This window comes from Podarcis gaigeae (assembly GCF_964106915.1).
Source record: "Podarcis gaigeae genome assembly, chromosome: 17".
In the NCBI taxonomy this organism is placed as follows: domain Eukaryota; kingdom Metazoa; phylum Chordata; class Lepidosauria; order Squamata; family Lacertidae; genus Podarcis; species Podarcis gaigeae.
The window spans coordinates 31,659,192-31,676,394 of NC_139694.1; the positions used below are offsets into that span (position 1 = coordinate 31,659,192).

The window sequence follows — 17,203 nt, forward strand, 5'->3', positions numbered from 1 at the left end:
AGTTTTGAACTGGTTGGCGGTAGGCCTGGACCAGACGAAGATGAACAAGATGAAACCTAATAAAAAAATTCCTTCCAGTAGCACCTTAGAGACCAACTAAGTTTGTTATTGGTATGAGCTTTCGTATGCACGCACACTTCTTCAGATACCTAATCCCTTCCAAATGTATTAAAGCCCTTCTCAGTGAAGGTGAGGATTTGCCATTTGCAGAGTTCTCCTGCACCTGAATGCTCAGGTAACACCAGTGGCCACATATATATGTAGATCGTCTTCCAAAGCAACTACTCTATTCCGAACTTAAAAGTGGAAAGCGTAATGCTGGTGGTCAACAAAAGAGGTTTAAAGACTCTCTCTAGGCAAAGCTAAAAAACATGTAGTATAGACACTGACAACTGGCCTGCAAAACACTGGCCTGTGAGGGCTCCAACTGGAAAACAGCCTTTACCAAAGGTGTCATGGGCTATCAAGACGCTCAAACTCAGGACGAAAGGGAGAAACGTGCCAAGAGGAAGGCACACTTGGCAAACTCTCACTGTGATCAACTCCTGCCTGGAAACCTATGTCCCCACTGTGAAAGGACATGTGGATCCAGAACTGGCCTCCACAGTCACTTATGGGCTCACTGTTAAAACCGTGTTTATGGAAGATACTCTTACTAGGCTACGGGGATCGCCGAAGAAGAAGAAGACGACTCCACATAAGACAATGCCCAGAGCCACAAAGACAAGATAAGGTGGCGAGGGCTGCACAGTGGGAGCCAACACCATGTGTCTACTGACCCACAGGAATCTGGAGTTCAATAGTCACCAAGTGTGCCTTCCTCAGCAGTCACACAAGAACCCTGCTCTCCCACTCTGGGGGAACATGATGCGCACATGCGCGCGCGCACACACACACACAAAGCACTTACCTGTCCTGTGATGTGGAGGCAAACAAACAACAAATGCTGGTATTCGACAAGGCAGCCAGCCTACAAGAGAACCTCCTCAGGCAGTTCCCCTGACCACAACTTGTGGGGAACCTGCCTCCACCCCAGTCGATTTTGCATTAAAGCTGAGCTTTCAGGAATGGTCCATTCTTGCTCCTCTTCCCTGATCAACAGGCCAGCCAGCAGAAGTCGCGTACTGTGTCTTTAGCCGGCTTCCCGGTGCAAGAGCAGGGTCATGTTCTCCTTCTGGCATGTTTCACAACAGCGAGAGCCTGAGGTGCAGTTGCTTCATGCCCAGGGATTGCAGCATCGGCAGACTGCTCCTGCTCCAAGACACACAGAAACCTCTTTTCTCCTCTGGAGCCAGCCTCAAAAAGAGACAGAGGAGGTGGACAGAAGCTCCAAGGAGTGTAGCTGCGTTAGCCTCAGGCAGCAGAAAGACACAGGAATAGCCAAGGGTTAAACCACATTGCTCAGATGAGGCAACAGGAAAACAACATCCTCAGCTGGCAGTGCTAAACGGGGGTTTCATACAGAGCCCAGCTTCTGCCGGAAGGTCAAAGCATGAATATGCAGCTTCCATAGACCACGTCACCAAGACAATTACTATTGTAGTGCAGGAACCACCCACAATCGTATTATAGGAAGAATAACCATTAAGGAATGGGGAATCCTCAAACTTGTCTTCAGGTGTTTGTTGGGACTTGCTCAGCGCAGGCACGGAGGGCCAGACAAGAAGCAGCAGCTCATTTTTTCAGAAATCTCGATGACGCCCCACCCACATAGTAAAAGCAACACAAATCTAACTCAGCATGGATGTGGCCACTGCAAGTCTATGAACGCTTGGCTAAGGGAAGCCATACTGAAAACAGTGGGGGCTCATACAATGCAGAGGACTGAGGCACCACCCAGCTACTGCTGACTGGTAGTATAAAGTAATATTGCAGGATTAAACAGACAATGGGCAAAAAACACAAGTGGTGTAAAACAGGATGCAATAAGTTCTTTCTGGACAGCGGACACACACCTATGCTAATGAGTGCAGAGAGGTTGTCTCCCTATTCCCATGTGTCAAAAAAGGTTGTTTATGTATGCCATTACTGTGGCCCGTGTTTCGTTAGCCCAAAAATGGAAAACGAGCAAGGTCCCAACTAAAGAAAAATGGCAACTTAAACTGATGGAATATGTGCAGCTTGCGGACCTAAACATATAGAATAAGAGAACAAGAAGAACATACATTTAAAGAAGACTGGAAAATGTTTATTGAATAAATGGGGAGGGAATTGTGTACACTTGAAAATGTTGGCAGCATTAAGATAAATTCAACAGTGTAAATAAGTTTTGGTGGATGTAACAATGGAATACTGAATGGTTTCGTTTATGTAAAACATGCAGGGATTTATGTTATGCAAAATGAACCATGGAAAGAAATGAAGGGAAATCATTGATATTTTAAGGTTGCTTAAATGAATATTCTAAATTGTAAAACAGAAAATTTAATTAAAAATTATATTAATAAAAGAGAAGTTGCCTCCCTAAGATCGTGGCAGACTTCCACACATGACTTGTGGTCAGTTTAGAGACGCAGTGCATGAACTCAATTTGAAGTGAAATAAGAAAGCATTCACCCTGCCATTTGAACTCTATTTGTTCTGGCCAGGAAGCAGCAGAGTACACCCCTCCCTCCTTTTTCTCCCGATCAGAGACTCAGATTCAGGTGGGACAACACAGAGATATACCCGTTCCCACCTACACCCCCTCCCTAGGGGAAAGTGAAGATGTGGAGAAGGCTGGGAGAAGCAACTTGGTTCTCCAGCAGCACCCAAGTCTGACAGTTAGCAGGAGGCAAAATAAGCCTGGATGGGGTATGGGGGAACCTGGTGAGAAATAACCAGGATTAAACAAAGCCGGGGGGCGGGGGGGGGGGGACAGGCAACTCCACTGGCAGTGCTTACCTCTCCTTCCAGTTCAGGGGACAGTCATGCTAAGAGATAAAGAATAAACCAAAGACTCAGACAAACTGCTTCAAGGACTAGCTGGGGGGATACTAAAAGGCTGCGGAGCCTTACTGTGGCTTAGAACGTTACAAATCCTGCTCACTTCAATGGGGCAGGCACAGGACACACCCCTGGCAGAAGGACCCACATCTGGCAAGTCGCTGGAAACCCATTTTGGAAAACAATGGAGCAAACACACCAGCTGCCCTGTAGCCACAAACAAGAGGAAGCCTGGAACCGGCAAGGACTGATGGATTGCAGTGAGCGTGTTAATGTCTGACTTGGCAGAGGGCCAGGCAGAGAGGCAGCTAAGAGGTCCTGGGAGGAAGCCAAACACAACCATTTATCCAGTCATCCTCTTTTCATCTGGGATGGGCGAGGGTGGAGCTCGTCCAATCAGTTCTGCTAAAGGCAAAAGTCCACTGAGAGGGAGACCCAGGAACAATCGAGCTCTGCTGTTTTGTTTTCTTTGCCCGGCGATTGACTGCAGATTAGAACCCCATAGCCTAAGACTGGAAAATGTTTATTGAATATATGGGGGGAAATTGTGCACACTTGAAAACGTTGGCAGCATGAAGATAAACTCAACAGCGTAAATAAGTTTGGATGGATGTCAAAATGGAGTACTGAACGGTTTGGTTTATGTACAATATGCAGGGTTTTATGGTATGCAAAATGGAAAGCGAAGAAGGGAAGTCAATGATATTTTAAGGATGTTTCAATAAACCACTGAGACTAGGGCTTGCCGATCGGAAGGTTGGCGGTTCGAATCGCCGCGATGGGGTGAGCTCCTGTTGTTCGGTCCCAGCTCCTGCCAACCTAGCAGTTTGAAAGCACGTCAAAGTGCAAGTAGATAAATAGGTACCGCTCCGGTGGGAAGGTAAACGGCGTTTCCGTGCGCTGATCTGGTTTTGCAAGAAGTGGCTTAGTCATGCTGGCCACATGACCCGGAAAAACTGTCTACAGACAAACATTGGCTCCCTTGGCCAGTAAAGCAAGATGAGCGCTGCAACCCCAGAGTCATCCGCAACACACACACACAGAAATCCCATACCCAGACATCAAAAAGCCAAAAGATGCACAGGGATCTCTACGGCCATGGCTTTGCTTTCTCAAGCATTCAGTGGCTTGCCATGCTCCTGAAGCAAGGCGGGGAGCAAGAAGGAAGATTAGGAAATGGGAGCCTCCGGGGCTGTTGACACAATTCAGGAAGTTATCCTTCCAGAGAACTCCTGGCTGCGTCAACCTGGCCTCTTCAGGGACATCGCCAACAGTGCATGTTTACTCAGAAGTCAGTCCTACTCTGTTCAGTGGCGCTTACTCTCTAGTAAGTGCGTTTGGGAGTGCAGCCAACACACACCTCTCTCTCTCTCCGGCGGGAACAAGCAAACCCTGCTACTGCTGGGTTGTATGTTGGAAGATGAAAGATGGTGTGTGTTGGAAGACAAAGAACCTTGTTTGTTGACTCTCCCGCACAGCCTGCTGAATGTGCAAAACAAAGCAGAGGCGAAGTGAGTTCACAAGCGCTTAGCTCGGGGTTACTCGTTCTGTAAGTTCTTGCCCGGAACAGCAGCTCTCATGTCCTAACATCCTCATGCGCACCTGCCAGAGCCTTTCACTTGGCTTCTGTAGGTCACCACGCCCTATACCTGGAACATTTTTGCCAGGCGCCTAAAGGTGTATAATGATTTGTTTGTTTGTTTGTTTGTTTATTGATTGAATTTATATACTGCCCTATACCCGGAGGTATCAGGGTGGTTCACAGAAAAGATCACACTATATAAAATAAAAACAATAACTCAATAACACCCCCCTAAAAAAGAGCCACATTTTAAAAGAGCATAGGATGTTCATCAGGTCAACCAAAGGCCTGATTAAAAAGGAATGTTTTTGCCTGGCGCCTAAAGGTGTATAATGAAGGTGCCAGGCAAACTTCCCTGAGGAGAGCATTCCACAGACGGGGAGCCACTGCAGAGAAGGCCCTGTTCTCATTTTGCCACCCTCCGGACCTCTTGTGGAGGAGGCACAGAAAGGAGAGCCTCAGAAGTTGATCCCAGGGTCCGGGTAGGTCCCTAGGGAAAGAGGTGGTCCTTGAGGTATTGCAGTCCTGAGCCATTTAAGGCTTCATAGGCCAAAACCAGCACTTTGAATGTGAGGAGGCTTAGGGACACATCTTCTGACCCAAGGGCTGCCTTCCCTCCTGAGGCAATACTCTGGATGGAAATCTCACCAGTGAAGCAAGAGCTGCATTCTAGCCATACGAAAGTCAGAAGTTTCTCTGCTCATCACACTGGCCTCTGCCCTGCCCTTCTCCATACAGGAAACTAGAAGCACAATCACAGTTACAAGAACACACTCCAGCCAGGCAAAAGCACCCAAGCAAGGCTGGTGATGACTGTGGCCTAAAAAGCCCTAACGCAGGACTGGACACAAAGCCTGAGGGTCTTGACCCCTGGGCTAGAGAAAGGAATTTCCCTTGCACAGCCATACACTGACACCGGGATGAAGTCATAAAGCTCTTTTTCTCCTCTTTTTGTGCAAAAGCAGAAGGAATCCTAAATACCCTCTGGCAAAGAAATCCAATCACTCTAGACGCCAATTCCTGCTTATCAGACGGCACTTGCTGATCAGAGGAACTTGAGAACACCAACCTTGGGCTAAAGCTGGAATCAGTTCAAACTTGCCAGCTTTTAAAATCCCAAAGCACAGAGAGGATTCAGGGCCCAGGCTTTATAGATTATGGTTTATTCTTTCGGGTCCGTCTCTTGGCTCTTGTAATGTACGAAGGGGCCTGGAAATTCTGAGCCTGCAAAAGGGCCCACTTGAAAGGGGAGAATTGGGACCAGAGGATGCACAGTCTGCAATGACCCCATCTCTCACACTCCTTTGAGTGTCAAAGCTGTTGGGCAACAATGCACCTTAGAACCAGCAGTACAGCTAGGACAGGCTTCCTCAAACTTGTCCCTCCAGATGTTTGGGGACTACAGTTCCCATCATCCCTGACCACTGGTCCTGTCAGCTAAGGATCATGGGAGTTGTAGGCCAAAAACAGCTGGAGGGACGAGTTTGAAGAAGCCTGAGCTAGGAAGTTGCCACCACATCTCAAGAGCTCCTGGGATAGGAAGGCCCCAGGAGATCCCTGTCAACAAGCATCATCTCCACCTTCGTACAGAACGTTCACATGGGGGAGGAGGGAGGCCACTTTTGTAGGAGGTAAAGGTAAAGGTAAAGGTACCCCTGCCCGTACGGGCCAGTCTTGACAGACTCTGGGGTTGTGCGCCCATCTCACTTAAGAGGCCAGGGGCCAGCGCTGTCCGGAGACACTTCCGGGTCACGTGGCCAGCGTGACATCGCTGCTCTGGTGAGCCAGAGCCGCACACGGAAACGCCGTTTACCTTCCCGCTGGTAAGCGGTCCCTATTTATCTACTTGCACCCGGAGGTGCTTTCGAACTGCTAGGTTGGCAGGCGCTGGGACCGAGCAGCGGGAGCGCACCCCGCCGCAGGGATTCGAACCGCCGACCTTTCGATCGGCAAGTCCTAGGCGCTGAGGCTTTAACCCACAGCGCCACCTGCATCCCATTTGTAGGAGGTAGCATCCGTCTATCTCAAGAGACAATGGAGTGTGCCTCTGGAGGTGAAACCAAACCGCTGTGTTGAAAGAACTGAAGTGACCTCCAAGGGGTGCAAGCCTGGGAAGTGTTTGGAGGTCTTGGGCTGCCCAGACAAGACCACCACCCCCAGTCCAAAGGAAAGCAGAGCAATACATTTGGCACCAGTCTGGCTGCAGGAGTTGCCAGGAGGAGGCGTACAAGGTGCCACCCAACCGTCTTAGGGACTCCACTCCAGATTTTTTGTAGTAGTAGTAATAATAATAATAATAATAATAATAATAATAATAATAATAATTTCTTATTTATACTCCGCCTAACTGGCTGGGTTTCCCCAGCCACTCTGGACGGCTTCAAACAAAACACTAAAATACAATAACCTATTAAACATTAAAAGCTTTCCTAAACAGGGCTGCCTTCAGATGTCTTCTAAAAGTTTGGTAGTTATTTTTCTCTTTAACATCTGGTGGGAGGGCGTTCCACAGGGCAGGTGCCACTACCGAGAAGGCCCTCTGCATGGTTCCCTGTAACTTGGCTTCTCGCAGTGAGGAAACCACCAGAAGGCCCTGGGCGCTGGACCTCAGTGTGCGGGCAGAACGATGGAGGTATACTGGACTTTTCTTTTCCTGAAGATATCCCACAAAGCAGCAGAAGTTTAGGGTCAGAAGAACCCCATTTGTCCCTCATTGAAGTGTAGGCAACATTTTCTGCATTCCCTCCTGGGCAACTCCCTGCAGAGGCTGTACATACCACTAATACAGGCATCCAGATGTTTTGGACTACGATTCCCATCACCCCAGACCACTGGTCCTGTTAGCTAGGGATCATGGGAGTTGTAGGTCAAAATATCTGGAGGGTCGCAGGTTGGGGATGCCTGCACTAGTAGGTGGAACCCAAACTGGCAGTGAATGAGGCAAGGTCCAAAAGTTGGCAAGACTGCAAAGGAAGAGATATAATGCTCGGGAATTGATTGCTCACAAGGTGCTTTTGACCTTAATCTGAGGGCTGCATTAAATTAGATGGAGAGCTGCCAGGGTCCCTGTCCTGAATTTGGATTAGATGACCCTTAGGGTCCCTTCCAGGTCTACAATTCTATAATCAGGAGTGTAAACATCTATCATATTTCCACGTCATATAGTGTCAGGCATGGAAATAAGGATTCTGGAAATCTCAGCTTTCTTTAAAGAAAGAAAAAAACACCCTTTTGTCCTTTTAATGGCAGAGCCCATTTCAAAGTGTGCAGTCCATGCTTGGTAAACTCTTGAACACCAAAAGGCTTTATTGCCACTGCCCCTCACTGGGACTTGTGGAAGAGGAACAAATTGTGGAAAACGAGCAAATGCATGCCAGTGCAATTTGTACAAATGTTTCGGATCAACCCTAGGAATAAACAACTGTCAGATAATAGCGCCGCAACAATTTCACCACAGTATGCAGGAGGAGGCATGGAATCCCTGAAAAAGATTCCCCAAGGCAGCCTTCTAGATCTCATTCACACGGAAGGAAACCTTGATAAGTGTCGGGACAGTTTGTGCACATAGCCCCTGGGTACTATTAGGGCAAGGAAGTTCTCCTCATTCAGCACAGGTACCCAGTTCCTGCCTTTCTGTCTTGTAATAAAGTTGTATAAATAAATATAAATATAAATACCCATACACACACCCTGCCCTGTGATCCTTGGGTGAAAGGTGTTATAGAAATTTAATTAATAAATAATAATATACCCCCTGATCATCAACAAATAACTACAGTGGTACCTCAGGCTAAGTACTTAATTCGTTCCGGAGGTCTGTTCTTAACCTGAAACTGTTCTTAACCTGAAGCACCACTTTAGCTAATGGGGCCTCCTGCTGCCGCCACACCGCCAGAGCACGATTTCTGTTCTCATCCTGAAGCAAAGTTCTTAACCCGAGGTACTATTTCTGAGTTAGCGGAGTCTGGAACCTGAAGCGTATGTAACCTGAAGCGTATGTAACCCGAGGTACCACTGTATTATTATTATTATTATTATATCACCTTTTATCTGAAGATCACAGGGCAGTTCACAACATGAAAATACCAAGCGAGAACACAAAATACCTAATAAAAAAGAACCAAAACAAAGACCAACCGGTAACCCCCTCTTCCATCAGGCAAACACATTTAAAAAGCCGTGGAATGTTAATGAGCCCAAGGCATGATTAAAGAGAAACCTTTTTTTTTGCTTGGCAAGTCCTCCAAGACTGATAGCAGGATGGCCCTGGGAGGAGCGAAAGGCTGAGCCACAGTGTCCTCAGGGTAAAGTTTAATTGCCAGCTCCATGAGTTGTCAATCTGAACCAGCCTCCCCCTGCAAGCGCATGTTAATTTTCCTACCAATGAAAACAAGACACCGAGTATTTATTTACTTACTGCATTTATATCACTCCTACTCCCTGGCTGGGGGGTCCAGCCTTTCTCTCTGCGGCTTCATGCCAGGCAATGCCCCTGCCCACCCACCCCCATTTCTGCCTAGGCAATGGCTCTTCCATACCTTCCCTCCTTCCTCTGCTTCTGTTTCGCTGGGGTTTTAAAAATTACTGACTTACTGCGTACATACCACCCTCTCACGGCCTGTTTGGACAGTCTGATTTCATCACGCTCTGCCCCTTTTGTGCCCCCAACAAAAGCCAATTCGTGCCCATCTGATGATAAACAGATGACCTTGAGCCTAGGCTGGGCACGTGTTGCTGGAAGGGGTCCAGGTTGCCAGGCAATGCGGCCTGCTTGAAATATTGGCTCCTGTGCAGGGCCCCACTGAACACCCCCTGCCCTTATTGGATGGCACCAACCCAACTGGGCAGGACCACCAGCAGGCTGGGATTGGTCAGCTGGACCCCTCCCCGGGTCACTTAATGGGGGGGGTGTGAAGGGAGCAGCTGTCCTGGCTCTCATCTGGACAGTCAGCCGGCCCCGCTCTCTGCCATCAGACCCCCCAGCCCAGCAGGAGTCTTACTCTTTGGCACCGTCTTTCCTGACACACCTTTTTTGCCTTCAGCTACGCCCCCCTGCCCACCTGATAGCTCCAGAAGGGCATGTGCCACCTTTGTGCTCCAGGCAGCACCTGGTCCCCGCGGGCAGCAGCCAAGCCAGGCCGTGGAGGGGGCCGGCTGGCCTTAGCCTCACCCAGAACGGGTCTCAATATCTTAGCAACGCTCCATTGGCATGACCCAGGCCTGGGGAAGGTTTTGACCCCAGAGCCAAAGTTTCTCTTAGGGAGGCTATGCTCTATTACCACAAACGAGGGCAGCAAAATGAACCAGGATTCCAGGTACACGGCATTCTCCATCCCAGTGCCTGAATGTCTGCAGCACAACTCCTGCTCCCAGCCTTTCTCTCTGCGGCTTCATGCCAGGCAATGCCCCTGCCCGCCCGTCCACCCACCCATTTCTGCCCAAGCGACGGCTCGTCCCTGCCTTCCCTCAACCCCCTGCTGCTGCCTGGCTTGGGTTTTAAAAATTCCCAAATGGAGAGGGACCAAGGCTCAAAATCTCTCCCCCTTTCGGCGCAAGATATAAGGGCCAGCGTGGCCTCGGGGTTACAGTTTCGGGCTACAACCCTGGGAGAGACCCGGGTTCAAATCCCCACTACTGGGCCAGGAAGTTCCCTGGGGTGACCTTGGCCCAGCCACTGACTGCCTCATCTCTCGGCCTGACCTACCTCCCAGGGCTGTAGCGGGGATTCAATCTGGAGGGGGTGGGTAGCTCAGTCCGTAGAGCACGAGACTATGGATCTGAGTCATGGGTTCCAGCGATGGGGCGAAAGGGGGTTGGACTAGATGACCCTGGTGGTCCCTTCAACTTCTAAGAACGTTTGTGGGCGGGGGGGGGGTATGTACACCGAGAAAAAGCTGGGCTACAAGTGCAATAAACACGCGAATAAATATTTGACGTGGTGTTTCTGGCTGAAGGAAGAGCGGGTGGCGGGGAATACACGCGCGCACTCTGTGCATGCTCAGAGGCTCCATTGCCGCCTCTTCATTTCTTCGCACGTTACCGAGCGGGACCCCAGCGCTGGGCTCCAGCCTTTCTTTTCCTTCCCCCGCCCTCTCGCATTGCTGTTATCCGCTCAAGACTCACCCGCCGCCGCCGCCGGCTCCGATCTGCAGGGCGGCCCTTTGAAGCCCATGCCTCTCTCTCTCTCTCTCTCTGCCTCCGGCTCGTAGAGGCGCCCTGGCCAATGACATCATCGCGCCGCGCCGTCGAGTTGGCGGCCGGTCGCCATGTTGCGAGGGGCAGAGAGGCAGCGCCCTTGCGGGAAAGACGCCATGGGAGGCTAGGAAGCGGATTTTGTAGGGTTGTGGGAAAGGGTCAGAAAAGGGTCTAGAAAGGGGTGGTGGTGGTGGAGCCACACCCCTAGGAAGGAAGGTTGCAGTGCTTAGGGCTTGTTGTCTATATGATAATAATAATAATAATAATAATAATAATAATAATCATAATCATAATCATCATAATAATAATAATTTATTTATATCTCGCTCATCTACTTTTTCCTCTGGCTAAAGTTGAGAATAAGAGATTTGTAAAGTTGGAAGGGACCCTTAGGTTCATCTAGTCCCAACTCCCTGTGTAATAAACAAAAATCTGCCCTTATTCCCTTATGGGGAACACAAGAGTCCTTATAGAGTCCTTTGTAGGTTCTCCATCGGTCGGAGAAAAGAACAGAGGCCAACCAGAGAATATTGAGCAGCAAAGCAGCTAGTAAGGCTGATCTTTATTAAAGCTGTTGCAACAGGGTGCTCCCCTCACATGCAGGAAAAGAGGACGACACAGAATCAAAGTGTGCCTGCCGTTAAATAGACATTTTAAATTCCCTGCCCTGGAACTCAAGACCAGCCCTCCATACATCATACATACATCACAGCAGGGGTGTAACCCAAGACCCCCCCCCCCACAAACATCATACCACAGAAAAGGCGGTCTACAACAGAAATTTGAATGTTGTTGTTTTTCCTGCCTGCCAGGTTATCTGATAATGCCTTATCTGATTGCCTTTCCCGGTAGTCTGGCCATTCCTTTGAGATGTTGATCACCCAATTCCTGAGACAATGGGAAGGTTCCCTCACCCCCTCCCTCCTTGCAGAGAAAACATTTGGTCAGTTTGGGAGTCAAAATGGTTTCAGGACTGTTTTCCTGTGCTGCTTCAGACATGTATATTCATGTATGTGCTTTGTTGGTACATTTATAAACACACACACACACATATATATATGTGTGTGTGTGTGTGTGTGTGTGTGTGTGTGTGTGTGTGACCTTCAATTTTTTATTTCATCTGCAATGCAGGAAGATGCAGTCGAACAAACCTGGAACCTTGGCATTATCAGCCCCATGCTCTAACCAGCTGAGCTCTCTAGAAAGGAGTCAGCTCGATGGATAAAGAAAAGGCGCTTACTATATGTGGATTACAACACTGTGACACCAGATGGCGCTGCAGAGTTCCGTTTTTGACAGCGCGATTTCCCATATAAAGTTTACAACGGGATTCCCTTTTTTATTTATGCTTTTAAGATTTATACATAGCACTAATTTTACAATCATTTTAACATTTCAAAGCTTGACTTCCTCCTCTTTCTGCTGTTCCTTAAATTTATTTTTAATATCTTCTGCATATCCAAATTAACTTAAATTTGCTCATTTGTTTCATCTACAGTCGTACCTTGGTTCTTGAACGTAATCCGTTCCAGAAGCCTGTTCGACTTTCGAAAACAAAGGTGTGACTTCTGATTGGCTGCAGGAGCTTCCTGCACTCAATTGGAATCCATAGAAGCAGCTTCAGACGTCCGGGTTCCAAAGAATGTTCACAAACCAGAACAATCACTTCTAGTCAAAACAAAAAAAATTCCTTCCAGTAGCACCTTAAAGACCAACTAAGTTAGTTCTTGGTATGAGCTTTCGTGTGCATGCACACTTCTTCAGATACACAGAACCAACACGGCTACCTATCTGTAACTAATCACTTCTAGGTTTGCAGTGTTCAAGAACCAAGGTACGACTGTACTTTAAATATATACTCTTATGAAAATGCAGGCTATTACAATAATCCTGCCAATGTTCCTATCTGTTTGCAATTTATTCATAAATAATAAACCATTTCCTTTCCTTTATAAAGTTTGTTGTCTTGACCTTTTTATTCCGGCAAGTTTCACCATTTCTGCGTATTCCATAAGTTTTTGTATCCAATCTTCCTTTGCTGGGACTTCTGCTTCTTTCCATTTTACAACGCATTTTCCGGAAACACTTCTTCGATGTGTCTAGATCCAGCATTGTGAAGTTTCTGAGGTGGGTGTCAAATGGTTCTCAGGGGAGGATCACTGTTATATGATATCAATTAAACAATCGTTCAGTACCTGGGACAGGGAAGTGACCGCTTCTGCTGCTGTGCAATTCACCAAAAGGAAGGTACTTCTGGAACATCTCCATATTGGACATACGGGATTTTCGGGCGGCGGGGGTGAAACAAGCATTATGTTGAAGGGGGCAAAACTGTTGTCTGCAATGCAGTTGGTCATTTAGTTAAATATTTTTATTTTCTTGATGGGGGGGTTGCCCCCCCACCTACAGTCATGACTGGATATCACTTTTTTTACTTAGTCCGTTCTGTCTACACCAGCCTTTCTCAACCTATGGGTCCCCAGATGTTGTTGAACTACAACTCCCATCACCCCTAGCTAGCAAGGCCAGAGATCAGAGATGATGGAAGTTGTAGTCCAACAACATCTGGGGACCCACAGGTTGAGAACCACTGGTTGACACCATGGGTAGGCAAACTAAGGCTCAGGGGCCGGATCCAGCCCAATCGCCTTCTCAGTCCAGCCCATAGATGGTCTGAGAATCAGCGTATTTTTACATGAGTAGAATGTGTCCTTTTATTTAAAATGCATCTCTGGGTTATTTGTGGGGCCTGCCTGGTGTTTTTACATGAGGTGTTTTTACCAGGTTTCTTCTGGTGAAATACTGAGTCTCTGTCAGGTTGTAAAGTCAATAACGAAGATTAAAGTTTATTGAAGAACAAACAAGTTTTAAATATGTTTAGAACGGTTTCTCAAATGCGCGCCCTGAACTAGATGTGGTACTATCTCACATTGTCACATTGTTCTCTCTCAGTTCTATCGCTGTCTCTCACTCTGTCACAACCGCTATATTCGTCTTTTACTCGCTCTGTCCGACTCTGACTCTCCTATCTCCCCATGGCAAAACCCCTGGGCTGGGCTGAGCCTCAAAGCCAGGTAGGTTCCGCCTCTGAGCTTTCTCACTGGTCAATCTACATTAAACATCCCCATGCCCCTGTACAAACATAATCACAAGGAATGGGCAAACACCACACTGGCCAAATTGGTAATTACTGGACAAAAGGTAGGGGCATGAGACAGCATTGTCTGGCTAAATTATAGCATCAAGAATAATAGTTTTTCAGCTGCTCCTGGCATTGAAACAATTGGCTGCTGAGAACTTTCCCCTCAGAGAGGTCTTGTCTTAGCTGAGAAGTTCAAATGATGTACAAATGTTTATGCAGAATGACTATGCATCTATTACAACCATGAAGGACATTCCCCTATTTTTTTTTAAGAATATGGAACAGGCCGAGAGGGTTACTTACTGAGAACTGGCAAGTTCTGTTGGAGAAAGGAACTTTCTTGCTGTGTTCCAGTTGATGCCTTCTTACAGCTCTTGAAAGCACTGCAGCCAGGATGCTACCTCGCCACTGAGGTTGAGATGTGGCTAAGAATCTCCCCCATTATCTATTCAATTAATCACTGACACAAGTCGTTACAGAGATGCATCTTGCCAATACGTTAATCTCGCAAATATGAGTCGCAAGCAGAACATTCTGCCTTTTAAGGATATTAAGATACCAAGAAGAACAGTCACATTTCAAAAGAACTAGTCAAATTTCATAAGGTAAACACACAAGATAGCACTGAAGAAGCCGAAGTGTTTACATGGTTTCATTTTTATTTTTGTTTCATCTTGGCTAATGGCTACCAATCATCTTAAGATTAAGAACTGGTATGATGGAAACTCAAGCCTAGGTAAATTACTGGCTGAGCTGGGTTTGGTCATTTGGGGTCAACTCCCAGATGTTACTAAGCCGCTTTTTATTGATTTCATTACATTTCTCGCACCATATCAACCCACCCATTTTATTTTATAATGACTTTGGTTGCATTCATTCCTGTTTTAGTTTAGATTGTGATAGGCTATGGTTCAATGCAACGTGTTTGAACAGACTGACTGAACTTCAGCACAAACAGCGACAGGTAGAGGAACACATTTAATAATTCCTGCTTGCTCTTAGGCCAGTTCCCAGCAGACACTGCATACTGCTCTCACCCTGAATTCTCCCAGAGGCTGCAAAACCTCCTTTGGAGAAGAGAAAACAAGTAGTAAATTGTGCCAAACACTGTGGTGGAATCTCCACCCCCATCGTTCAGCCAAGACACTGAGATCCAGCTCTGAGGGCCTTCTGGCGGTTCCCTCATTGTGAGAAGTGGGGTTACAGAGAACCAGACAGAGGGCCTTCTCGGTATTGGCGCCCGCCCTGTGGAACGCCCTCCCTTCAGATGTGAAGGAAATAAGCAGCTATCTTCTCTTTAAAAGACATCTGTAGGCAGCCCTGTTTAGGGAAGTTTTTAATATTTAATGCTGTATTGTTTTTAACACTTGATTGGAAGCCGCCCAGAGTGGCTGGGGAAACTCAGCCAGATGGGCGGGGTATAAATAATTATTAATAATAATAATAATAATAATAATAATAATAATAATAATTGCTTTTGTCTCGAGCACATTCACGCAGGGACAAGCTCACAGAAAGCAATTCAGAGAAAGAGGAGTGGAGATTCTTTGCTCCTGAAGCTATCAGCAGTAGAAAGGGCAATCTCCTCCTCATAGGAGCCAGAGTCTAAGCTAGACAATTTCACACTGCAGACTTCTTGTCTGCTTTCTCTTGCACCATGTGCTCCTCCTATCTCCCTTGCCTAGTATTTGATGGCAGGAGCCGGCACATGACCTTATGGTGCCAACGAACTTCTTTAATCAAAGCAACCTTTCCACCAGCATTCAGGTTTTGGCTATGAGGTTTCCGGCAGCATGGGTGTTCCAACCTTGACACCACAGTACACCCATGTTTGTGCTTCTATCCCTCCCTCTTCAAGATGAGGACATGCGTTATATTTCAGGCCCCCGGCCAACATATCAGGAGGTTTCCTCTGCTGTTCTTGAGAAGCTGCAGCGGCTCCAGAATTCACAAAAGCCAAGAAAGAATCTGCAAAACCTACCTCGCTTTTTAATGTGGCGCCAAATCCCCCCAAGGGAGAACCGGCAGGGGAAGGGAAAACATCTGCATGCAGAAGCACATGTTTGATGAACACACTGTTCCTGTCACCGCAACAGACCAGGAAAAAACTTAGCATGAATTTTTTAGACCTTCAATAAGAAGAAAGCTGATCAGCTCATGTTCACATGGGCAGGGACACTTGTCAATTAGTTCACTAACAATTTCTTAAAGCTGAGGAATTCTTTACATAGATGGCAATCTACTATTTTAATTGTAGATGATTGTGCCATCAGGTGAAAAATAAGCAGTATTATTATTATCACCCACCCATCTGGCTGGGTTTCCCCAGCCACTCTGGGCAGCTCATAGCATATCTAAAAATATAATACAGTGGTACCTCGGGTTAAGTATTTAATTCGTTCCGGAGGTCTGTTCTTAATCTGAAACTGTTCTTAACCTGAAGCACCACTTTAGCTAATGGGGCCTCCTGCTGCCGCTGCACAATTTCTGTTCTTATCCTGAAGCAAAGTTCTTAACCCAAGGTACTATTTCTGGGTTAGCAGAGTCTGTAACCTGAAGCGTATGTAACCCAAGGTACCACTGTAAAAACATCCAGCATTAAGAACCTCCTGATACTGGGCTGCCTTCAAATGTCTTCTAAAAGTTGTACAATTCGTTATCTCCTCGACATCTGAAGGGAGGGCTTTCCACAGGGAGGGTGCCACTACCGAGAAGGCCCTCCTCCTGGTTCACTCTAACTTTGCTTCTCTCAGTGAGGGAACTAGCAGAAGACCCTTGGAGGACCTCATAAGGTTGCTGTTGCAGACCCTTCTGCAAAGGGATGCAGAAGGAAGGGAAGATTGTGGCTAAACACCCACACCCACCACTTAGAACAGGTGTGGTTAACCTTTCTCAGCTGGAGGGCAGCACCAATCCTCTGAGGGCTGCATGCTGGTGCCAGGCATGGCCAAAGCAAAAACGGATGTGCCCAAATTGGGCATAACACTCATGTACAGGCACAACAAATGCAGATAACCTCTCCTCCCTGCAATCTCTCCCGTTTTGCTGGACCTTTCCAACCAGGGAGCTTCCGGCTTCAGCATCACCTTCTGGCAGATCTGGGCTCTCTCTTCCTACTCAAGCCAGCTCTGCATTCACTTTTCCTCTTCAAGAGAGAAAAGGGGGTCAAGGCTAAGCCTCCAGGAACCCCAGTTGGCTGACCTGACTGGAAGAATCCGTGACCAGAAAGAAGAGGAGACACAAGAGGACTGGAAGAAATTTAAAGAAGATTTCGCTAAATATTGTAATATAAGATAAATAGGAAATTCTGGGAAGTAACAAATAGGCCTAGGGGTAGAATAAGAATATGTGTTAGTAAT

The 17,203-nt window shown here is 47.2% G+C and overlaps 1 protein-coding gene across 14 annotated transcripts in view; it reads right to left on the reverse strand.

The window, feature by feature from the left end:
* PNPLA6 (patatin like domain 6, lysophospholipase) overlaps positions 1-10,759 on the reverse strand; it is a 79,273-nt gene extending 68,514 nt beyond the window's left edge. For 8 of the 14 annotated variants that reach the window (XR_014559309.1, XR_014559310.1, XM_083718356.1 and 5 more), the window contains exon 1: positions 10,631-10,755. Coding sequence is in view for 8 of the 14 variants with exons in the window: in XM_083718356.1 (XP_083574482.1) it covers positions 10,631-10,740 (110 nt within the window). In the remaining 6 variants the exon portion in view is untranslated. Of the gene's footprint in view, positions 1-910; positions 1,378-8,924; positions 9,194-10,630 lie in introns of those variants that run through there. The other 6 variants (XM_083718365.1, XM_083718358.1, XM_083718357.1 and 3 more) reach the window with 6 other exon arrangements.
* Positions 10,760-17,203: the final 6,444 nt, after the last annotated feature.